This window comes from Callorhinus ursinus, unplaced genomic scaffold (assembly GCF_003265705.2).
Source record: "Callorhinus ursinus isolate GAN/ISIS: 27379988/994484 unplaced genomic scaffold, GSC_fseal_2.0 scaffold10, whole genome shotgun sequence".
Lineage (NCBI taxonomy): Eukaryota > Metazoa > Chordata > Mammalia > Carnivora > Otariidae > Callorhinus > Callorhinus ursinus.
Window position 1 is genome coordinate 49,782,944 of NW_027397072.1, and position 24,274 is coordinate 49,807,217.

Here is a 24,274-nt window from a genome sequence, read left to right on the forward strand (position 1 = left end):
AAAAAAAAAAAAAAAAAAAAAAAAAAAAAACCAAAGGACAACAGAAACAACAAAACCTCAAAATCCATGAAACAACTTTAGTCAAGATTTCTGATAATGGGTTCTTGAGCTAGCACCAGTTATTTTGTGAGAACCTGCCACAAAGCGATTATTAAAAAAAATCTCTTAGCACAGAACTTTGCAAGCACTTCCCTTGCATGCAAAAGGCAGGGGAAACCAAACAAAGGGGGAACCAGATATTCACACTGCATGTGGATGGTGTCTGTGGACAGGGCACACTGGGGAGAGGGCTCTAGGACTCCATCGTTTCTCCTTGCTATAATATTACTCTAAAACTTGGTCATGCTGTTAGGTTCTTTAGTTGCAATGGCTTTATTTTTCTTCTCATGATAAAAATGTCTGTTAATCATCTTTAGGACTTAAAAAATGATAGTACCAGTAAAAAATAAAAATTTGATTTTTCTCTTTAAGAAACCTTCAGCAGCAAGGGGGGGCAATAAGGAGCTGTGCATAGTTACTTTTTAAATCTACGTCTAAAGCATGCTAATTTTAATGACTGAGATTTGAGGTAGGTTATACATGTAGTGTGTAAAAATCAGCATGGACTCGAGCATGGCAACAGCACCACCTAATTTCTGAAACACCATTCTGAGGGGAACGGGAGCATCCAATGGAGACTGCCTCTTGACTCACCTCTCAGCAGCCTATGTGCGAGTCGAGAAAGTTATGGACCAAAGGCTGTTGGGGCTGCCGGGACAGACATCACATGCTTTGAGCTTGTTATCGGTTTCTCCTTTCATCTAATGGCTTTTGCTACCAAAGGGTGACGAGGGGAAGAGTATATTTAACAGACATCAGGAAGATTCACACATGCCAAGTATCCGAATCACCTGGGTTACACTCGGGACCTTCCAAACCAACAGCCAACCTGGGGTTTTCCCGGGTCATACAGACGGTCACATTCTCCAAATGTTTCGTAAAATATTGTATTTCTTGCTTAAGATCATTTAAAATGAAGTTTTCAAGGCACCCCCGCATCTACCTAAGCACGGAGTCAAATGAGACCTGCATAAAAGTACTGATGCGATAAGCAAAATAGCATTTAAAGGACCCAACTTTTCCTCAAAACTAGAAAATTAGCATGCTTATTAAAGACTCTGCTTCCTTTAGCTTGTCAAACTGAAGGTCAGAGGTTTTCCTATAAATCTGAGTTCTGAATAATTCTAAATCCTGATAAGCTCTTGGGTATTTATTTCAAAAGCAATATTATTTCATTTTTGTCCTGTAAAATAAATGCAACTTTACAGAATATGGTAAAAGTGAAGGATAGACAAAGCACGTTAAATATTGAGCTACTATTTACAATTTCTCCCACAATTACATGTTAAAACATATTTTTTTTTTCAAGTTGCTGTTTAAATCTAGGCAAAAGTGCTTAAAAAAATCTTTCACTATGTACAGTTAAAACCAGACCACATAAATGCTCAGGACATCTTACAGCGACTCTCCGCCAGTGCTTCTGACCAGTTACGGCAAACACCCAGCGGGTCGGTTCTCAGCTCTTACACAAGGCACCTGGAAGCTCAGGAACTTGCCTTTAGCATCGTCATCTGATTGTTAAAACTCGTTTTACGAAGACCCACATCTGAATAAAACTGCTCAATAAATATCTGACATTTATCTCAGGGCTTGGTTGTCATTCACTGTGTGGCCATATTCCCCTCTGTGTGTCCTGCTGAAGCCTCCCACTCACTACACATGTCCACACGGGCAACTTGATGGAAGTGTCACTCACACCACAGGAAAAACAAACACGCCAGGAAGTCTGACTTGCTGTCCACGACTGTTGCTTCTACCAGTCAGGCCCAACTGCTCTCCACAATGTTGCAAAAATGAAGCACCACATTCTCATTTTGAAGAACTGAACAAATGCACCAGAATTTTAGAATGGGCAAGTTAAAGTGGGGGGAAGGGGAAAGGAGAAGATGATCAACTAGAGAAATGGCACCAATTAGGGAGGGAAATCATAGCTACCTGCTGAAAACGTTGGACTCCTGCATTTTAAGATTGCTGAGTGCAAGCCCGCCCCTGCCCGTGATAGCGTGGAGGGGGCGGGCTTGGGTGGTGAGGCCTGCACCATTGTCCAATGTGGAAATCCAGGAAGAGAGATGCGTTAACTGCTGTTACACCGGTGTGCCGGGCTCCCCCAGGACGCGGCCCGCCCCCGAGTCGAGGAGGCCCCAGCACGATACCACAGCACCAGGCTCTGCGCAGCGCCGAGCGGCGGGGCGACGCTGGCTTTTCACAGCTTGGGTTCAACTTCTTGTTTTTCGAGATACAGTAGCCCTTTTTCAATATCAGCATAGGCTTTGGGGCATTTTTTTTAAAAAATAAACTGCCACTAAGACGAATTCCTTCAGCCCAGTATTCATTGGCTTGTCAACCTGGTGGAAATGGCTCCTCAGAGCCTCTCAACTCCAGCTCCATCAAGGAGGTGCTGCCTAGGGAACCGTGACATCATGTGACTCGATCAGTAACGGACAGAGAAGATTCAGTGTGGAGACTAGCAAGCTTGAAGCTGTCTACTTCCAACCTGGTTTCTGGGGGAAATCTACGCCAGCATCTCTGTTGCCTGGCCTGGGGACGCACCTGCCTCCCCGGTCCCCGACTCCAAGCCGGTGACTGGAAAAGGGACCCCAGATGTTTTTCTACAGATTCTCCCATCCTACTGGAGAGGACAGAAGCTGTCCTGAGGGCTCCCTCCCCTGAAGGGAAGGCATATCTGTCAGGAGGGATGGACCAGGGTGGCTACAGTCTGCACTTGGCTCATGAGGGGCAGATGGCTGAGAGAACCTTGCCAGCTCCCAAGAGGGCCAGGCTCGCTGGGCCCAGCAAGACCGGGCAGGAATGAGCGCTTTTGGCCTTTCCTGCCGCTCCTTTACCATTACTATTGTCGCTTTTTAAAAAATCCAATAAATACACATTTTTAAATGGAATTTAAAACTACTCCTTTGTGAAAGGACACTATAAACTTTCTTTCCATTATTGTGATATACAAGGATAGAGTTTTAAAAACAAGAGGAAATAAAAGCCCCCCAGACAAGGGGGAGGGGAGAAAAAAACCAACGTGGAGATATAAATATTAAGATCACGAAAAAAATCACCCGACAGCCGTAGTTTCTTCTTCAAAGTGCTGGGGAAGTGGGGAGGGGGGAGGGGAGGGGCGGGTCAGTTCTGAGGTTTGGACCATAAATACATATATATGCATATCTATATATGTATATATAGATAAAAAGACTTCTGCACCCCCAACCCGCCCCCAGGTGTGAGGGCAAAAGCACCACAGAGGCAGCTCGGGCCGGGCCCGACGCTGAGGTACGCTGGCTCCCTGGCTCCCTGGCACCTAGATCCAGCGGCTGTAGGGGCCAGTGACCTTCGTGTAGGCGTAGGAGGACACGGTGACTGCTGAGTCTGTGGGCACGGCCAGCGCCTGCCGAGTGGGGACAATCCCCTTCTTCTCCTTATGCTGGGGCTCGGCCACCATGGCACCCCCCCATTTGCGCTTCTTCCCATAGAGCTTGGCCTCCTGCTGGCCCAGGCCCAGCCGGGCGGCCTCCTCCTGTCGCGCCCGGGCCCTCTCCGCCAGTTGCTTCATCTTGGCCTCCCAGAGGGCCAGCCCGTGATTGGGCTGGTTGAGGTTCTTGTGCTGGTAGAAGACCAGCGAGATGCGGGTGGGGTGGCAGCGGTTGGGCTTCTTGAGGGGCGTGGTAGCATGCAGCTCCCGCCGGGCGCACTCGATGAGGATTGAGCCGTGAGCGGGGGCCACAGCCACACCGCCGATGTTCTCGTCCAGGAAGTTGTGTTCACTGTCAGACCAGAGCTCCTCCTCCTCCTCTGCCCCGACACTCTTCTCCTCCTTCACCGCCCCCTTGTCGGGGGCGTCCTCGGCAGTCCCCTCCTCCAGGCTGAAGGGATCCCACAGCTTTTCCTCTGACTTTAGGGCCCCGAAGAGCTTCTCACTGGAGCCCAGGGGCATGCTGAAGGACTGCCAGGCTTTGTCCAGCTGGCTTGCCCCCGGGGTTGGAAGCCGTCCCTCCTCTCCTTTCAGGGGGCTCCACAACTTGTCTTGGAACCCAGGACCGCTTTTCAGGGCAGAGTTGAAATCCCCGGCCCCAATTCCCCACGGCTTCTCAGTCAGGCTGGGCCCGGCCAAGGCCGAGGTGTTGTTCCCAAACTTGCAGGGGCTCCACGGTTTGCCTCGGAGCCGCCCTCCAGGCTGGGGGGCTGGCTGCTGCCCCTCGCTAGGGAACAGCCCCCACTGGCCATCCGGGAAGTGGGAAGGGGTCAGGCAGCTGGCCCCATAAGAACTGAGCTTGTCGGGGATGATGGCAGGGCTCTCCCCAGGATGGAACACACCCCAGCTGCCACCCACACTGTTAGTCCTCTTGGGGGACATGCTTGGGCCTCCTGAGTACTGCCCCCATAGGTGATTAGGTCCCCCATTCTGAGAAGCCTCGGGCAAAGGTGTTTTGCCCATCTTACCAGGGTCTCTGGGTATAGACTCAGCCTGGACCAGCGGGTCTACTGGCTCTTGCTTGATGGATCTGTTGTAGCAGGTGGAGCTCTGTGCAAAGGGAGAGGGGTCCCTGGATGCTGGGTGGATCTGGGGAGCCTTGGGAAGCAGATACTCCTTGGGGCCTGGATAAGCAGGCTGCTGGTGGTGAGGAGTGGGGTGGTGGGTGTCCGTGGGAACAGCCTGGCCAGGCAGCTCGGCAAACTCAGCACCACCGTAGGCCGGGCTCAGGCTGTTGTGCAGAGTGTGGAGGTCTGGCTTCTTCTCAAAACTGCTGCTGCTGCCACCGTGTCCCCACGTGCCAGGCCCCAAGAACTGTGAGGGGAAGACGGGGTTGCTGGATGGAAAGCCATAGTAGCCGAACGACGGAAGAGCGTACTTGGAGTGGAAGCCGTTGACGGAGGTCAGGCCGGGCTGTGCATAGTAGGAGTGGTAGGAGTACACGCTATTCATGCTGTAGGGGTCGGACGGCCGGCAGTTGCCCAGCACCGAGTAGCTCTCCACCACCGCGTTGCCGCTGTATTTGAAGGAGCTGAAGTGGTTCTGTGGCTCCACTTTGAGGGAGGGCTTCAGGCCTTGCTGGGGCAATCCACCCTTCAGAGCCAGGCCTGGAGAAGACAGGAGGCAAGACCAAGAAGGAGCAGAGAGAACCATAGCCCACAGTGGTCCGGAGCAAGAGGACTGCGCATGGAACCTCCCTCTTCCCCTAAGGGGTTCCCAGCCCCACGGAAGCCCCGGGAGGAGCCCCCTGCAGCATCCCTCCTCCTCCTCCCTTCGCTGGCGAACCCCACGGGTCCTCACTGGCTCAGGCGACGTGAGAGTGGCCCATGCCCCCCTGCAGACCACGCGCCTGAGGCCCTGGCACAGTGTGCAGATGCTCAGGCAAGCTGCAGGAGAAGCCCAGCTCCTCTGTGGGAAGAGGGGACCCCCCCAGCTCTGGTGTCCTGGGGCTGCCGCAGATGCTGCATTGGCTGAAAGCTAAGATAATGTGGGGTTCAGAGGGCTGAGAGAGGCCCCAGGACTCTGGTCTGGAGTTCCATCTCCAGGCAGGAAAAGGGGCAGGGAGGGAGCTGTCCAGGGCCACACACCGCCCCCCCACCCCGACAGTGCCACGTCTGGCGGGCACCCTCTCCCCACACACCTGGGTCAGTGGTGACACCGGCCAGCTCGAGGGCCTCCTGTTTGATCTTCTCGGGAGTGCTCAGCTTCTCCTTCTGAATCTTCTTCTTCTCCGCCGCCGCCTTTCTGGCTTCCAGCTGCCGCTGACGGCACGACTTGGCAGGCTCGGGCAGGCGCCGGACCTCGCGGGGGAAGGCCGTGAGCACCTGGATGGCCCCGCTGCCCACCTTGGCGTTCTGGTTCTCCTCACTGCCAAACTCGTCCGTGTTGGCCATCTTGTACAGGGGGAGCACGTGCAGCTGCTCGTCCTCGGGAATCTTGCCCACACAGCGATTGTCTTCCTTGGTCAGGGTGCAGACCTGCCCCAAGCAGAGAGAGGGAAGGTGCATGGGGCTGGGGGCGCCGAGCGCTGGGGGCAAGGGGCTGAACATCCACAGACAAGACCTCCCCCCCTTCCGCACACAGTGCCAACACCAGCCAGCCACTCTTTCTAGGGTGTCTAAAAGCACGTTCCCCCTGGTTCACAGAGTAACAGTATCATCAGCATTTAGAATCTGCTCTACTGCTTTCGGAGGCCATCCATTCACTTTGTCTCCTGCCACCCTCCGGGGGCTGGGAGGGGGCCCGGTCAGGACTGGCAGCCGTGCTCTGCCCTCCAGCGGGGCATTCTTGTCATTACGCCTCATCACCTCACCGAGCCTCAGACCCCACACCCTTATCCTCCATGCCCTGAACACACAGCCTCCTTTTGCTCTTAAAATACCTTGTATTAAAAACTACATGTGCTGCTTGTAGAAAATTTAGGCCAGCACAAAGGAAATAATAATTATCTCCATAATCCCACCATCCAGAAATAATCACTATAAACACGTTGATCATATTTGCATACACACATACCCAAACTCGCTTTTTGATAATGAAATAGGACATTATGCATGCAACTTTATAATAACTTATTTTTAAACACAGTATGAGTATTTTCTTATGCATTATTCTCCCCCAGTGTGATTTAAAAACTTGCATCATATTATTCTACTGTATCAATGTATTCTTTTAAACCGTCATCACCATTAAAACTTGTTTCCAATTTTTTTCCTATCATAAACAATACTTTTATACTTTCAGCTAAATTTTCTAAGATACATAATTCCTTAGAAGAAACTCTGTGAAGCAAAGGGCTACATGTTGCCAAACTGCCCTCCAAAAGGATTCTCCTCAGTGTTTCACTCATAGTGACAGAAGGGGAGTTTCCATTTTCCTACGCTTTTGCTTATAATTTTGCCATTCGCTTCTGAAAAACATTTTGCTTATTATCGAAATGTATCTCGTTGGTCTGCATTTCTCTGATTACTAATGAGGTTTGATTTTTTTTTTCTCTCAAGTTTACTCTTTACTCTTGTGTTGACTATATTTTATTTTCTGTGTTCTTGATGTTTTGGCATTCAGGACCTTGACCCTGGAGGGGCTGTCCTTCCCCAAAGACTAGCTAATGCCTAGAGATAGCAAATGACCTCCTTTGGGTGCACTCTGATATACGAACCAACCAATCAAGAGCCTACACAGCCAACTCTCTCTTTTACCAAACTCCTGCACACTGAGCCAATATTCCCACTACCTTGTATCACCCAGGGCCAGGGAAGACAACTGCAGGCCATCCCTATGGCCCAGAGCCCCCAGAAACTATCCAAACTCTCCAATCCTCAGCTTACTCAGCTTTCTACTTTGCCTTGCCCACTCCTTCCCACAGAATCTCCAATAAAAGCTCTGGGCCACACTCTCCCTTCTCCACCCTGCCTTCTGACCAAGCCCAGTGCTTCTGCGTGGCCCAGCGTGTGCTTCTGAAGGCTGAGGACAAGCTTCTGTCCTCTCGACTCTCATGTCTGTCTTATCAGACTCGAGGAAAACAAAGCCGGGGTATATTTTAATACCACTCTCTGTCTTCCTTTTTTCGTGACTTTTATGCCTTTTGCCCATTTTTATACTGGACTATTCATTTTAATCATTCATATAAAACAATCTTTGTATGTGAAGGTTATTCCCTTTGTCACTTGTTATAAATACTGTTTTCCAGTTTGGACTGGACTTTCAGTTTTGATCATGGAGTCTTATTATTGAACAGAAACAGTTCTTTTTTATGAAGTCGGCTGTATTTATCTTCCCCTCTATAGCTTCTCCTTTGGTGTCATGCTCTACCAAGTATGTTTCTTCCCAGCGTATGTGGGGCTCTTCAGACTTCATCTGCTCTGACCAGACCCCCACATACCTGCTGGGTTGGACTGACCACAGCCCTGCTTCCAATCATTCCCTAAAACCCAATGTGATAAACAAAACAGCAAAGCCCCCCTCCCCTGCCTGCTCTGCATGTCCACCTGGACATCTAGCAGGCCTCTCAAAACAGTTTCCCCCCAAACTGGCCTTCTCTGCTAGTCTACAGCTCAGCACATCACCCCAACACTTGCCCTGGCGCTCAAGCAAAACGACTTGAGTGGTTCTCTTGTCCTTCCCTCTCCTATCCTGTATCTGTCCATCAGCAACGCCCCCTTGGCTATACCTTAAAAGTCACCCCGAGTCATCCAATTACCCCCCTCCCCACCCTCCCTCCTGCCCCAGCCCTGTCACCTCTAGCCTCGACGTTGCCCAGCCTTCCAACTGGCCTCCTCCTCCGGTTCTCTCCCATCCACCCCTCCCCCCACCTCCACATACTTATTCTCCATCTGCAGGAGCAAGAGCATGCTTCTGACTCCATAGAGGAGATCCTACTACTCTCGGCTGAGGAGCTCTCCAGGGCTTCCCATCACACTTGGAGCACAGCCCACAGCCTCGCCTGCCTTCTGAGCTCCCTGTGACCTGATCCCTGCCTGCCTCTGAGCCTTTGCCTGTGCTGGTCCTTCTGCCTGGAGCGCTCCACCCCCAGACATACAATCCTTTACTCTCTCGCTTCATTCATGTCTCAGCTCAGCTGCCCCTTTTCAGAAAGGCCTCTCTGCCCACGGCATTTCAAACAGCATCTGTTCTCACTTTCCCCCTTCCCCGACTCCATCTTCATCGCTACCAGACATGAATTGTGTCACATACTTGGACAGGACTTGGTCCATTTTATTCCCCAAGATCTAGACCAGCACCTGGGGCACAATAAACATTTGCTCAATGGGTGAGTCAAGAGATTGTCTGGATTTAAATCCAAGTGTTCACGGAGACCTGGAACCTTCTTTAGGTAACTGAGGGCCTCCAGGTGTCCAAGAGACTGCACTCTGCAGCATCCACCTGAGACACAGACACAAGGCCGGCCTGGCTCAAGCATTCCGGTCCATGCATTTCTCAGAGAAGTGAGCAGGAGCAGTCTGGCAGGGCACAAACCAGAGATCTGAGACTCTTGTTTCCAGGTCCCTCCCTACTCTGAGCCATCTGTCTGCACAAACCAGTCCCCCCTCCCAGGATCATCCCACAGGGGGCACTGTGACAGGCCCAGGGTTCCTTACCACGGTGCACCCGTTGTAGAGGTTATGCTGGTCCTTGTGGGCGTGGGCACAGAAGTCCATGCAGGCCGTGACCCCCGAGAAGGGCCGCCCTTCCTTCAGCCCCAGGCGGCAGTCAATCGCTATTTCCTCATTGGTCACCTGTGTGGACGGCCAAGGACAACTGCTTGTGTTCCCTGAGGTCAGTGGCCTGGATTCTGCCCTGGGGAGGTTAAGGACCACGGCTGCCTTGCGCATGGGCTGCCGAAGGGAGGCTTTCTGGCGGAAGCCTCTGTAGGAATGACTTCTTCTCAGTTACCTCAAGTCCCTCTCACCTCATCTGGGAGATGCAGGGGCGACGGGACAGAGAAACTCGAGCCTCCCCAGGAGAAGCCAGACCAGAGGAGGTGGGAGATTACTAGGCGGGAGAGGCATGAAAGCAAGGGAAAGAGGACAGACAGTCTGGGATGCAGTTAGCTCAGTGTAAAGAAAGGATCTTACTCAAGACCTACGTCATTACTCTCTAAGTGAGCTTTTCCCATATGGAACACGATGGGAGGGACTCAGTCTCCCACTTCCCGACTTCAGGGAGCATGGACAGAGATGTGGATGACATGTGGGCAGAGAAAGGCCCAAGACCCCGTACCTGGTTCTGATAGGCCTGGGGGGCCAGCCTCTTGTATAGGGGAGCGACTTCGGTGGCCAGGTCCTGGAAACTCTTCCGGAGCACTTCTTCCTGTGGAGAGAAGAGCAGTCACACGTATCCAGAGCATCCCCACCTGGCAAACTCTACACGCTGGAAGCTAACCTCCATCCTAGAACCATCGCGGGGCTGCTGGGAAGGTAGGAAGTAAGGTGCCATCAGGTGTCTTTACAGAGTTTCCTCTGGGAGGGGTGTGGTGCCATGTGCGTTTTAAAGTTGCAGACATGGAAGCTCAGGAAAAGTCTCGGCCTGAAGGTCCAGCCACCTGGACTGCTCAGCTACTGCTCTTCCAGGCTCTAGCTCAGTGCCGCTCACAACCCATACAACAGGTTGTTGGTTTTGAGTGCTCAGCATCCTAGGGCAGAAAGCTGGTGTGGTAGGCATGTGAAAGCAGGAGCAACACGTGTGGCTTTTTCTTCCGGTGTTAGAGACGGGAAGATGGAGAGGAGAGGGGTGGTGAAGGTCTGTGCTGGGAACTCCCCAGACCCGCATCATCGTATGTGGTAGTCACGAGCCATGTGCTGCTATCGAAATTTATATGAATCTTAATTAAAATGAAGAATTCAGTCCCCGTTTTCCTAGTGATGTTTCAAATGCTTGGTGGTTCTGTGTGGCTCCCGTGCTGTGTTTTTACAGAGAACATCTGCCTGCTCACAGAAGGTCCACTGGCCAGTGCTGCCCCGCACAGAGCAGCACCCCAGCGACCTTTGGTTAGGGGTTCAGGTAGCCACAGCCTGGCCCTCGAGGGGTGGCAAGTAGGGCTGGCAGGGGTGGGGCCAGGGGCCTCCTAGAAGGCCTTGAGCACAGACATGAAGAGTTTACACAGAAAAAAGAGGAAGAAGACGGAAGAGAAAAAGAACCAAACTTACAGAAGCGGAAATGTTAGATCGCGGCCAATGGCTCAGCTGTCCGTCCAGTCGGGCGGCTACCCCCAATCTCTGGCTGCAGTCCAAAGGCTGCCACCGACACAGTGGGCCCAAGGCCAGCACAGCGCAGGGTGAGGCTCGTGAGCTCTGGGGGAACCCAGGCCTGACTTCACCATTACTGCCATATGGCCTTGGGCAAGCCATTTGCCTCCTCTGTAAAGTGAGTAGCAGTAATGCCCAGAGCCTGGGGTGTCATGAGCCTGGCTGAGATGCACACCTGTGAGGTACTGGCCCGTGTGCTCAGCACTACGTAAGTTCACGGGAATGCTAGCTGAGGGAACAGGGCGAGTAGGTGAGAGAAATTAAAGCAGTGCATTTTCACTCCTGGTAATTCTTACTTCCTGGGGTCCTGGGGCTCCTCTCTTATTGAAATAGCTGCATTTGCTGCTTCCAGGGGAGGGCAGATGCCACCATAAATAAAAGTCCAGTGTCAAATCAGACTATTAGACTAGCTTGTGCAATAGTCTAAAAGCCAGGCTTTGGGGGTGCCAGGGTGGCTCAGTCAGTTGGGCGTCTGACTCTTGATTTTAGCTTGGGTCGTGATCTGGGGGTTGTGGGACTGAGCCGAGCTCAGCGGGGAGCCTGCTTCTCCTCCCTCTGCTCTCGTTCTTTCTCCCACTCCGGCTCTTCCTCTCTCTCTCATTTGTAAATAAATAAATAAATAAATAAGTAAATAAAATCTTAAAAAAATAAAAGCCAAGCTTTGAGGGAAAAAGTGTTCTACATTTGAAAATGCTTCCTTTTACTTCTGAAAAGCAGGGCTGAGAACTCCGAGTTTATTATATGTACAGTAGAAAAACATAGGCCCAAGGGGAGTCCCCACGCCCCGTGGAAAAGGGAAACCCTCTGGACAAGGAGCTTAAGGAGATGTGGAAGGTAGAGCCAGGGATCAAGATGTTGCCTAGACCCCCACAAAAGGACCCAGTACCCTACCTCACAGGAGCTCAGGCAGGGCGGGGGGGAGGCTGAAGGGGAAATGATGGGGAGCCCAGACAGGCCTGTACCTTCTCTGCATTTGAAACTCAGAGGGGAGCCCAGCTCTCAGGCTGGCCTTCACAAGCAGGACAACAGAGGGGAAGGGGCAAGGCAGAAGGCAGCCTGACCTGACGAGGCGGCTACCGAGAGGCCATACTGTGTGGACACCAGGCCAGTGCCTAAGAGCCAGGCCGGGCTCCCAGGAGGAGACAGCAAGGGCCCGGACAGGTGGACAACCTCACAAAGAGGTCACCTGGCAGCCAGGCAGGACGAGGGCCACTTTGGGAAGTCTAAACTTGCCCCAGAAAATGGCCCACGGCCTCAAGGCTCCTCTTCCTGCTAAACCTCCCAGCCCCTGAAAGATGTCTTGGGAAGACTGAAGAGAAGAAATGACCTATAAAGGAGGTCACATTCTGAGGAGGAATTTGAACATTTACCATAGAGAGACTGTTTTAAAGCTGGAAGAGTCTGAGGTACCTGTCATCAAGTTTTCACTCCCCACACCCCTCCACACCACACCCCACACCCCACCCCACCCACCTTACTTCACAGCAAGATAAGGTCAGTTAAGAAAGAAAAAATAAAGCAAGTTGCACTTCCCGCACATCCGAGTCTCACGCGTGCTAATCCACCCTCCCCGCCGGACTATGAAAGGCATTAGGGGGAAGGGGACGAGCGGGGAGGGCCCCACTGCTCTGTGGAGCTCTGCTCACCTCCTTGGGATTGTCCCCTGCAAGGCGGAACTTGCGCGGCGTCTTGCTGCGAGCGTATTTGCAGCCGTTGAAGTACATGCTCCAGGAACAACCAAAGGAGAAGGAGGCACCGCAGGTGCTGGGGTCTTTGCCTTGGCAAGCGCAGGTCCGGCTGCAACATACGTCACGTTAGGCATGCAGACACATTTTTTTGGTCGGAAATCTGCCTCCCTCCCCAGGGGGAGGTCCTGCGAGGCCTAGTATCCGTGGCCTCCCAGTGACTGGGACCACATCCTTCCCTGCCTTCAGCTCCTTTCCCAAATGTCCTGGGGTAGAGAATCAGCTCCCACCCCCTGAGCCTGTAGGTCTAAGAATCTGTTGTTGGGAGAAGCTCATGGGTTGTTTGAGGTAAGTGGGAAGAATCTAATCAAAACCCCAGTAAGGTTTATCCTTTGTCTTAACTCTAATATGACAGCTTCTGACCCATTCGACACACACAGGGACATATTTGAACACGCCCGCTTCCTTCAGGCCCAGGTGCTTCAGGCCTTTAAACAAACACAGACATTATAACTCCACAACTAATAAAGTCTGGAAACAATCCGAGGCCTCCCAACTGGGGAATGGATAATCGAGCGGTGACGCACCCAGCAGTGGCGTACTACTCAGCAGTAAAAAGGAATGAGCTACCCACAAGCACAGGTGGAGCTCAGAAATACTGATAAATGCTCAGGGAAGGAAGCTAGACCCAAAGGGCTACACTCGGTCTGGTTCCGTTTATAGAACATTCTTGGAATGGCAAACCTATGGGGACATGAAGCACGATTGGTGGTTGCCAAGGGCAGAAGGAAGGACTTGCTTCTAAAGGGGTGCAGGGGAATTGGGGGGAACGATGGAACCGTTCTATATCTTGGTGGTGGTGGTGGTAGTGGCTACAGGACTGTAAACATTTGTCCCTCTTCAAACCTGTACACCTGAAACTATTACACTGTGTGTTATTTAACTGGAATTTAAATAAAAGCTTAAAAAAAACCCCAAACTCTTCAAACCGTATACCTAAAAGGATGAATTTTTACTTTAATTTTTTTCTTTAGTAAAAATACCTTAATTTAAAAAATGGGAAGAGACCCTAGAAGGGCAGGTTTCATGACTAACACTGACACCTTACACTTGCGGGACACTCACATACTTTTTCACAGTTGCTCCATCATTAGAGCCCCAGAGCCCATGTGAGGTTCAACAGCGAAGCCGAGCCAAGGCAAGAGACCCTCTCCCGCCAGCACCAGAAGAACCCAGGTCAGGATCGTGGGGCAGCTGCTTTCATCACAGTCCTGACTGCGGGACAGACAGGCCCCAGTTGAGGGGGGACAAAGTCCCCTGCATCTGCTGCCCAAGGCCCTGCTGATGGCCACCTGGCCCAGCCACCCCCACCCTTGCATGCAGGGACCACCTCCCCCCCCACCACGTACTCATCGTTGAGGCCACATCTCCGGCTGGTGGGGTTCCCGTACTTCCGGAGGGTGTCGGTGAGCTCTTGGTAGAGGGTGTCTCCGAGGCTGCGGGGGATGCCTTCCCAGGCCAGGATAAGGATGACAATCACCGCGTTCTGGCAGTGGTGGCCCGCCCGGTGCCGCACCAGGCACAGCAGCTTCTCCTCCAGCGTGTGCCTGCGGATCACCTGCAGGGACGCGGGGCAGGGTGGGCGCTGTTCACTGTCGGAGCCTGGCCCCCACGCTCCTCTGCCTGGGACGCCACACCCCCCCTCACCTCTGCCGGTCAGACCAGGGGGCGCAGGTCTTTAGGGCAGTGTCGACAGCAATCATACAGAGACCGTTATCATTAGGGAATAGTGAATGCAAACGTTATTTTTTTAAGAGCAAAATAAAAAACAATTACTACAAAATCTAAGTTATTGATGGGCTGCTTGGGCTTAGCACTAAATACAGAGAGAGAAAATTGTGAGCCAAAATATACTGAGATTTTTTTTTTATGTAGTCCTAAAATATTTGCCGAGAAAATGCTGCTTATCTGTATGATTTTAGTTACAAAGCAAGGGGCTTTGGTGCTGTGGAAGTTTTTGGCAGTTTCTCGAAACATGTCATTACCATATGACCAGGCAGTGCCACTCCCAGGAATACACCCAAGGGGACTGAGAGCAGGGCCCGGGACATGGGTTTGTACATTTGTGTTCAGGGTATCATTATTCACAGCAGCCAAACAGTGGAAACAACCCAAGTGTCCATCAACAGATACGGATCAACAAAATGTGGCCTCTCCATACAACGGAGCAGTCGTCAACCTTAAAAAGGAAGGAACATCGGACACATGCGGCAACGTGGATGAACCCGGAGAACATCATGTTAAGTGAAATAAGCCAGACACTAAAGAACAGATACCGTATAAGATCCCGCTTACAAAGAGTGCCTGGAACAGTCAGATTCACAGAGACAGCAGGTGGGAGGGTGGCTGTCAGGGGCTTGGGGGGCAGAGAACAGGGTACAGAGTTTCTGGGTTCTAAAAGTTTTGAAAATATAGAGTGTGCTGATGGCTGCATAAGGAGGTCACATTCTGAGGAGGAATTTGAACATTTACCATAGAGACTGTTTTAAAGCTGGAAGAGTCTGAGGTACCTGTCATTAAGTTTTCACTCCCCACCCCTCCACACCACACCCCACACCCCACCCCACCCACCTTACTTCACAGCAAGATAAGGTCAGTTAAGAAAAAAAAATAAAGCAAGTTGCACTTCCCGCACATCCGAGTCTCACGCGTGCTAACCCACCCTCCCCGCCGGACTATGAAAGGCATTAGGGGGAAGGGGACGAGCGGGGAGGGCCCCACTGCTCTGTGGAGCTCTGCTCACCTCCTTGGGATTGTCCCCTGCAAGGCGGAACTTGCGCGGCGTCTTGCTGCGAGCGTATTTGCAGAGATGTGTTTTGTTTAGTATGATGGCTGCATAAGAATGTGAATGTAGTTGATACCACTGTGCACTTAAAAATGGTTAAAATGGCCAATTTTAGGTTATGTATAATTCAACACAATTTTTAAAAATTAGTAGCATACCCCAAACCAGTGAGCTGTGTACTTTGAATGCATGAATTGTATGGTATGTGAATTGTTATCTCAATAAAGCTCTTAAAGAACACAAAAAGCAAGGGCCTGGGGCTCCGTGCTGCACGGCTCCTCCGCCAGGCTCTCCCCCCACCCCACTCTCACTCACTCCCAGAACTCTGACCTGGCTCCCACAAGGATATGGCACGGCTAAGGGCCTGGGAGCTGGGGGACGAGGTGGCTGACCTCCCCTAAGAGCCCCAACTAATTCTGGGAGCTGACGAGGGCCTATGAAGAGGCGAAGGAGGAGGGCAGACTGGGAAGGGCTCTGAGTGACGAGGACTCAAGGTGGGGGTTCCACAAAGGAGTCTACACAGGGGGCTTTCCTAAGTAGCTTCCTGCTCTAGAAGGGGAGCAGGTGGTTGGGGGCAGGGGAGAGTGACAGGGAGACCACTAACAAACATGACACAAGCAAAAGTGGATAAAGTGCTGAACTAGGGCAGTGGGGAATGACACGGGAAAAGGAATGCATTCAGACACACTGAGGAGAAAGGTGGCTTTGGGACCATCTGACTCTAGGGGCTGAGGAAGAGGAGAAAGTCTTAAATGGATTTCCACTTTTGTGGCAGGGGAGAGTGGGTAGGTTGTGGGCTGTTTCGTGGCGAGTTCACTGGGAATGTGCCGGGGCTGAGAGTGGCCAGTTCTCGTAGACCCCAGTAGCCTGGGTCTGGGGAGTCAGGAGATGCCTGGGCTGCAGACACACTCGGTCCTGAGTATGTCAGTGCAGGGAGACGTCCAAAGAGGCAGCCATCCAGGCAGGATAAATAAGGAGAGTGGGCCCGCCGGACAGCTGGGGAGCAGTGTGGACCACGGCCACGTGAAAAACACACTTGCCCCTTCAAAAGAAATAAGCCAGGCCTTCTCTCCATCAGCCACTGCCTGGGGAGAATTTCAGCCTTGTACAACCACTTCTCCCAATTTTAACAAGAAAACAGAGATCCAGACTTTACATGCAATCTCTCCCTTTAAAGAGGTGAGCATCTAATTCAATGTTTTAAAACATGGTAAAACATACAGGACATAAAAATGACCTCGGTGGCCGTCGTTCCGTGTAAAGTTCAGTGGCTAAGTACGCAGCTGCCACCAGAAGTCCGTCTGCCTCCACGACGTCCTCTTCCCAAACAGAAGCTCTGTACCCATGTAACACTCTCTCCCCTCTCTCCTGCCCTGGCCCGTGGTAACAACCACTCTACTCGCTGACACTCTGAGGACTGTGACTATGCGCAGAACCTCATACACGTGGAATCACGTGGGACTTGTCCTTTTGGGACTGGCTTAGTTCACTTAGTGTAACAGCCTCGAGGTTCATCCATGTTGCAGCAGATGTCGGAATTTCCTTCAAAATTTTAAGGGGCACCCTGCCTACTAAACAAAACACATCTCTGGCCCACGAGTTCCTACTTTGAGCCAACCCAGGGAAGCATCGGTTACATCCTTACTTTTTTATTTTTTTTATTTTTTTTTTGGGAAAAGTAACCTATGACCACGTCACTAAGTCATGCCGTGAGAGGACTCGCTGCCTGACTGCCCGGCCTCCGCAGACTGAGCCGACCATACCGTGAGCAGCTGCGCATGGCCCAGGTACTGGTAAGACAGCAGTCCCTAGGGGCACCTGGTGGCTCAGTCTGCCTTCGGCTCAGGTCATGGTCCCGGGGTCCTGGGATCAAGCCCCACATTGGGCTCCCTGCTCTGTGGAGAGTCTGCTTCTCCCTCTGCCTGCCGCTCCCCCTGCATGTGTGTGCGTGCACACTCTCTCTCTCTCTGACAAATAAATAAATAAAACTCTTAAACACACACACACACACACAAGACAGCAGTCCTGTCACCGGAGTTTCTGAGGCACCACTGTCAATGTCTGCTCAGTGCGCAGGGCAGGCCACTGGCTCATGGCGCCCACGTGTGATGTGTTCAGAGCACGCACTTTACCAGTCCAAGTGGACATCGAGGCCACATCCTTCCGGTTTCCCGAGTGGCAAACACATAAACACGACAAGCACAAGCAGACAGCTCTCTGTGGCCACACCCCCACAGGCCTATGGCTACACTCAAAAAAACCATTAGAAAACCAACTAAAGTGGAACGCTCCCTACCCGTGCTATGAAGGAAGCCAGCAGGACTGAACGCACAAAATGCAAATGTGAAAGGCCCACAGAAGGGCAGGAGGACACCCAACACCTGAGCATGGCAACACCAATGGCTCATAAGCCACCACAGAACCACAGACCGCCCACTCAGATTCTGTGCAGGAACTCCCTGGTCACTGTACCCAACAGAAGCCCAAACCTGTCTTCCTGCAGCTCCCACTCTTGGTACTTAGTTTTGAGCCCTGAGTTTCCCCACGAGGTCTGTTCCACCGTGCCCTCAATGGGCCTTTGAATACCTGCCTTCTGCCCCCGGTCATCGGTACAGGCTGGCCCAAGCAGCATCTCCGTGGGTCATGGTTCAACCGAAAGCCCACTTTTGCTGTCCGTGGTGTTTGCTTCTGGCGTGTCTCCATTTATACTGAGCCTTAGGAATGAGACCTGGGTCACTCCCTTAACTCCCACGCTTGGTGACTTCCATACCCTGTACAGGCCACCTTAACACTGACAGTTACCAGTAGGCTCCCTGGGTCATCCCACTGCTTTCTTAGATCCTTCCCTCAACACGCATCTACTAGGTACCCATGATGAGCCTCAACTCTGTCCCCAAGATCCTGGCCACTCACGCCCCCAATTTGTCAGGCATACTACTTGTAGATGAACGTACTGGTTAGGGGTTCTGGCGGTAAACAAAGACATGAACCTGGTTGGGAAGGAAACCCCAGGCTCTAGACATAAGACCAGAGGGGCCAGTGGGCAGGGAGAACCACGGGAAGCATCCTCCACCACAGGCAGCTAGATGCTGCCACTTGCCCGTAGCCATGCTACGGCATGGCTTACTTTGAGAAGGTGTTAACTAAGTGGCTCCACTGCCACTACCAAGCACCAAGAACAATCTGCCCTTCTTTGCATTTATGGGTCGCCTCTCCGTGGCGGGGGGGGGGGCAGGGAAAGGGGACACCTGTCCCTTCCCCAACTTCCAGGGAGGTAGAACTCTGTAGATGACCTCTACCACCAAAACAGATAGGGTATTTGGTGGCTGTCTAGGCAAACCAGAGAAGTCCACTGCACTAAGGGAGATGGCTAGAAAAGAACACCACACAACTCAGCACTACCCCTCTTCAAAATTTTAAGGGGCACCTTGCACGGTGCCGAGCTCACAGCTACCTGATGACCCCGTGGCTGCTCTCGAGAACGGATTCTGCAGTGATGCTAAAGATCTCCTGGAGGACTAGAAAGGCAAGGTCAGAAAACTGTGTGTGTGTGTGTGTGTGTTGGAGGGGGGAGTGGGGGTCTCTGTCACTGCCGTTCCCCCTGCTGAGACACTCAGGCTGCCTCACAGGCAACAGCGGCTCAGAAGTCACGCAGATGCATGACTGTCCCCGACCCTGCCTGGAGGCCTAGTTCTTCTGGACAGGAGATGGAAATGCCAGTAGCACGTGCAGGGGCAGAGGAGTTAAATGGTCCACAGTGGGGCCCAGACTTGAGTGAGAGGACATCTCTGTGCCTCCCCTCAACCACGTCTCTGAACCACGGGGAGAGTATGAACTAAGCATATGGACTAGGGCATTTCTGAGGCCAGCCCAGGATTCCAGGGGCCGGCGTTTAAACAAAACGAGGACAGATAGCTCAGGCTGGGGGAAAATGACCTTGATCGAGCACAGGTGCCAGCTCCAAGGTTCCCCTGGACAGGAAGTGTGTCTGCTTGCTCTACACACCCCTGGCCTGGCCTGTGGTGAGGGCAACGAGGCACAGCCCTAGCCACAGGGGCTCGACACTCACCCACTTGGCGATGGGACAGCCGCGCGAGCTCTTGCCCTCCTTCCCAGTGTAGATGACCTTCTCGATCCGGATGGCTTTCCCCTTCTCTCCGTACCTGGAGACGGAGACAGAAGCTACCATCAGCACAGTGGAGCCCTAGAGGAGAGCAGCTTATGGTAAGAAGGCAAGCCTCAGTGTGCTTCAGCGTGGGTTTTGTTACCATGGGGTCGACAGAGAAGGAGAAGAGTTTAAATGTTTTGTTCTGTGCTGAGAGCCTCTGGAGACACAGTCACCACTTACGGGTTCCCAGGGCCTCTGGTCCATCTGGCCCAGCTCTGTCCCAGGGCAGAGGGGGCCGTCAAGCACAACGTCCCTGAGGATTACCTCCGAGCCTCCAGGAGGGTGCTCAAGCCAGTGGCTAAACATGGGCCTTTGTACCCAGCCCTGTTAGTTAAGTCACTCTGAGAGTTGGTGATTTGTAAATTCAATAGGCAGAAGAAGGTAAACGGGGAAAGCCTTGTTTTCTTTCCAGAATCCCCAGCGGACATCTGAGCATGAAGAGGACAGACAGCTGAGGCCGGGGGAAGGGAGCCTACCAAGCCCCAGCTGTGGCCGCGCCACGGCCCCAGGCAGCACGCACATCCTGCACACATGCTTGCCCCGGTCTGCGCACGTGCACACGCACGCAGGGATCCCGAGGCCATCTCCTCCAGAGGTGAGGAAACCACGGCCCCGGAGCAGGCGGCCCAGCCCAAGGCCACACAACTCCACTGCCACGGGCAACGGCAACTGCAGTGCCGGCCAGCCACTTTCTGCCTACAGGACTGTAGCCACGTGACTGAACTTCTCTAGGCCTCCGTTTCCTAACCTGTAAAATGGAGATAAAAAGGGCTCCCACTTCTTAGACTTGGAAAGAGAACAAAAAAGATCGTCCCCAGGGGGTGCACAGTTTCAGGTGCTTTGAAGTTCTTGGCACGAGGGATGGGCTCACTGAATATTAATTCTCAACAATGTAAGCAGCCATCTGACCGAACCGTCTTATTTGTAATAGCTTTTTAGTTTCGGGCACGAAGTCCTATCATCTGCAAGCAGGGTCCGTTGTCACCTCCTCCTGTCCACTGCTCATGCCCCGTTTCAGGCTCCTGTCTCTCTGTACCAGCCAGTGCTAACAGGCACCTTTCCTTATTTCTTGTCTCCACTAACATGCTGCCGACTCTTCATTACTGAGCGTGAAGCCATAACTTTCCTGACTTCAGGAAAGAGACAGAGACTGCCTTACTTTGAGAAGGTGTTAACTAAGGGTCTCCTGTTCTAAGGATTTTTAACCAAGAATTATTACTTTTACCAAAAGCACTTCTAGCATCAAAGGACATAGATGCCTGAATGGTTTTTTTTCCCTTTTCATCAACTGATATGGTGTGCTATTTTAACAGACTGTCTAAATCAAACTATCCTTGTATTTCTGTAATGAATCCGAGTTGGCCATGGCCTATTATTTTTAATATACTATTAAATAGAGAGCAATGTTATACCTGCTCCAGTTTACATATTCTCTACACACGCGCACACACAGTTACACATACAGGTATCCCTCACTTTTCAGAAGTTCATGTTATACCACTTTGCTCTTACAGAACACCTACATCTGCCCCTAGTTTTTGGTAACTGGAAGAAATCCAAAGAGAATTTCTGCTTTTACAAAGAAAGGCAAAAAGCGAAAATCGCGTTCAGCGTTTGTTTCGCAATGAGCCTTTATGGAGGCAATGCGAGGCCTGAGCACTGGGGCAAGAGTGGCCCCACTGAGCTCCTTCCCCAGGAAATCCACTCAACATCCCAGTACCCAGTTGCCAGAGCTCTGAACTATGTCTGTGAGCATCTGTGCTTTGTCTTGATTTATTCTGTGCATCCATTAGCCAGATGTGTCTTAAGGTAACAGAGAAGACTAAGAGAGGTTATTTTGGGGGGTCCAGGAATGCCCAAACATTTTTCCATGTAAGTTAAAAGTAACTGCTTCTTCACTTTGCTGCCATTTTTGGTTTAGGAAAGTTTTCCAAGGGATGCTCTACTTCTGGATAGTGGGGGAGACCTGTATTCTTTATGTCATCTTGCTCCGCTTCCAGGATTCTCTACACCTCTGAAATAACTGTACAAATACACCAAGACTTAGGAACAAGATAGTCATTGTTGCATCAACTTAAAAATTAGAAAAACTTGAATATCCAGTATAGGACTGGCTAAATAAAATATAATAAATTTCCATATAATGGAAAACCATGTAGCCATCAAAAAGGATTTGATATAATTATATGCACTAACATGGAAGAAATTAAGCGATGGGGGGAAGCAGCTGCAAACAGTAATCCCATTTGGTTTAAAATTTATATACATATGTGTAGCTATAAATGCTTAGAAAAAACTGAAGGGTAAGCATGTTTCTTGTGGATAATTGCTGGAGAGCTTTATTCATTCTTAGCTTTTTAAAGAAAGACTTTTATAGACAGGTTCTATTTTTGTAATTGGGAAAGAAAACAAATTATTTTTTAAAATACTGATGTACAGTTTCTTTGAGCTCATGGAGATCTTGAGTGAAACAGAGAAAGGGTTTCTGAGAATTAGCACGTGAAAATTCTATGGCTATGTGAGTCCCTTATAGAACGTGTCTGGGGACAGGACTCTGGGGAGTTGACATGGTATGGCCTGGCTCCAGAGGAAAAGACCAGATAGTGCCGCTTTTGTTCAGTTCCTGGAAAACTTTCAATTTCACAAACATTTATCAGGAAGTGACCCCCAAGTGCAAAGCCTGGGTAACTTGATGTGTCCTGGGGTCGCTGTGGGAAGAACAGCCCAAGGTGTCCATGCTGCTCTCATCGAAACAGACGGGATATCGTGTTCCCCACAGGAGGGTGAGCTGAGGACACTGACGCAAGCTTTCTGACCAGTACCTTCCCCACCATCCCACCCGTGTGAGAAACACTTCCTGCACTGAACTGAATATTCAAGAGCAAATAAAAGGGCCAAGCACTGTCTGAACAGCTAGACCTTTTTTTTTTTTTTTTTTTTAAATCAGAACTATGTCTGTGCTTAAAGACAACCAATCAACACTGGATTTGGCTCTTTTCTTCTTAAATGTCTCACTCGCTGGCCTATCCTTAAGATGATACTCTAGAACGTCTAGATGATGTTCATCACCATAGACAGATGATCTCCTAGACCCTAAGCAAAGTCTGAAGGGATAGGCTGAAACCTTATTCTGAGGGATAACTTGATCATCTTAGCAAGTGGTTCTCAAAGAGTGGTGCTGAGACCAGCATCATCTGGGAACTCGGGAGGGAATGCAGACTCTCGGGTCCCATCCCAGACCTGCTGGGTCAGGAACCCTGGGGTGGGGCCAGGGATCTGAGCTTTCATGCATCCTCTGGGAGACTATGAAGCATGCTCAAGTTTGAGAACCAGTGATCTAAGGTGGGACTTCTTTGGGGTTACCTTTATCACACAATAATGAGACTAGTTCTCCTAAACTCAGAGGCTTTGCCAGCAAGTCCTGGTTCTCTATTTTTCAAATAAACATTGAGTGAACTCCTAGACTACACAGAATCCCCTTCCAGTTGGAGGACACGGGGCTCTGCAGCACACCCTTCTCAGATATGAGTTTGAACAACTGCCTACAATTACCTATGTCAATGGGGACCTGGGTTCCCCACATGTGGAACCCATAAATAAATTGGGAGAATATTTTAGGATTTGCTTTTGACCTCCCCCTCCTTTTTCCAAATCTTTACCAGAGAAGCTAAAAGCACCAACGTCTCCTTGATTTCAGTTCGCTTCCCCTTCCTGACTTTGGCCAACTTCTGGTGGTAGAGTGGTCCTGCAGAGAGAGGGTCAGGGGAGAGGTCTAGGGAAAGAGACAGCCTGGACCATTCACAAACTAGACCCCCAGCCTGGTGGTGTTCACTGATCATTCATTCCTCTCCTTGTTTCACAAGAAAACTTTTTTAAAAAGAGGTCTATAAGATAAAAATAACAGGTGATGAAATCAGAGTAAAGGGGGAAAAGATGGACATAACGTTGGTATGTAAAATGCAAGCGGTAGGGTCTTGTGTGTATTCTGAGAGATGGGCCTAGAAAATTTCATTGTATGAGAAATCCAGGAAACTAATGAAGACTCCTTTGGGTCATATCAAAAGGACTCAGAAGTGAACCTGAGGTTCCCATGGGCCAAAGATGAGAAATTACATTCCTCCTAATAGGGGTACACAAATCTGGCCCTAAGCTTACCAGCAGCTAACGAAGATGGAAACGCAATCTGTTACATAATTTACAAGGTCCTTAAGATAAAAATAAACCAGCTGCTGAGGAAAAACACAAGTATTCCTGGTCTTGACAGGAATTCTTCCCTTGGATCAGTTTCTGAAGAATCTACAGTTGGCTGTTATTTTTAAAGCAATGAGGGGGAAAAAAAAGGACAAATCTCAACTTTATCACTATCTCCTAATCCTTGTTTCAAAACATACTCTTCTATAACTAAAAGTTATTTAGAGGGCTGTCTAGAAATTTTGTCAAATTGTTACCAAGAAACAAACACAAACAAAAACTGTCCCAGATCAACGTGCACATTGGACTCCCCTGCAGCCCTCAACCTGCAAACAATAATATCAAGATTTCCTATAAGAAAAGAAAAAAATCACTGGCCAAAATGCTGGCTGCCCCAACCTTGGCGCTGCAACGCATATGTGTGTTGGCACATGCGGGCAGTGCATGTACAAAAACACACCCTGTCTTAAACGTTTCGTTCTCAAGGACTCGAAGGTACCCTTTCCATCAGGCTCAAATGTGCAGATCGGGTCTTTGATCAAATGCTTTTCTGATGGGCTACTTGGA

General features: G+C 50.8%; 1 protein-coding gene across 4 annotated transcripts in view; it reads right to left on the reverse strand.

Annotated features, from left to right (window-relative positions):
* Positions 1-6: 6 nt before the first annotated feature.
* The window catches only part of TET3 (tet methylcytosine dioxygenase 3), a 97,264-nt gene continuing 72,996 nt past the window's right edge, over positions 7-24,274 (reverse strand). For all 4 annotated transcript variants that reach the window (XM_073897517.1, XM_025868377.2, XM_073897518.1 and 1 more), the window contains 7 exons: positions 19,418-19,511; positions 13,913-14,121; positions 12,465-12,615; positions 9,794-9,883; positions 9,172-9,309; positions 5,715-6,051; positions 7-5,181 (listed from right to left, as the gene is read on the reverse strand). In XM_073897517.1, coding sequence (XP_073753618.1) covers positions 3,404-5,181; positions 5,715-6,051; positions 9,172-9,309; positions 9,794-9,883; positions 12,465-12,615; positions 13,913-14,121; positions 19,418-19,511 — 2,797 coding nt within the window. In that variant the 3' untranslated portion in view covers positions 7-3,403. The remainder of the gene's footprint in view (positions 5,182-5,714; positions 6,052-9,171; positions 9,310-9,793; positions 9,884-12,464; positions 12,616-13,912; positions 14,122-19,417; positions 19,512-24,274) is intronic.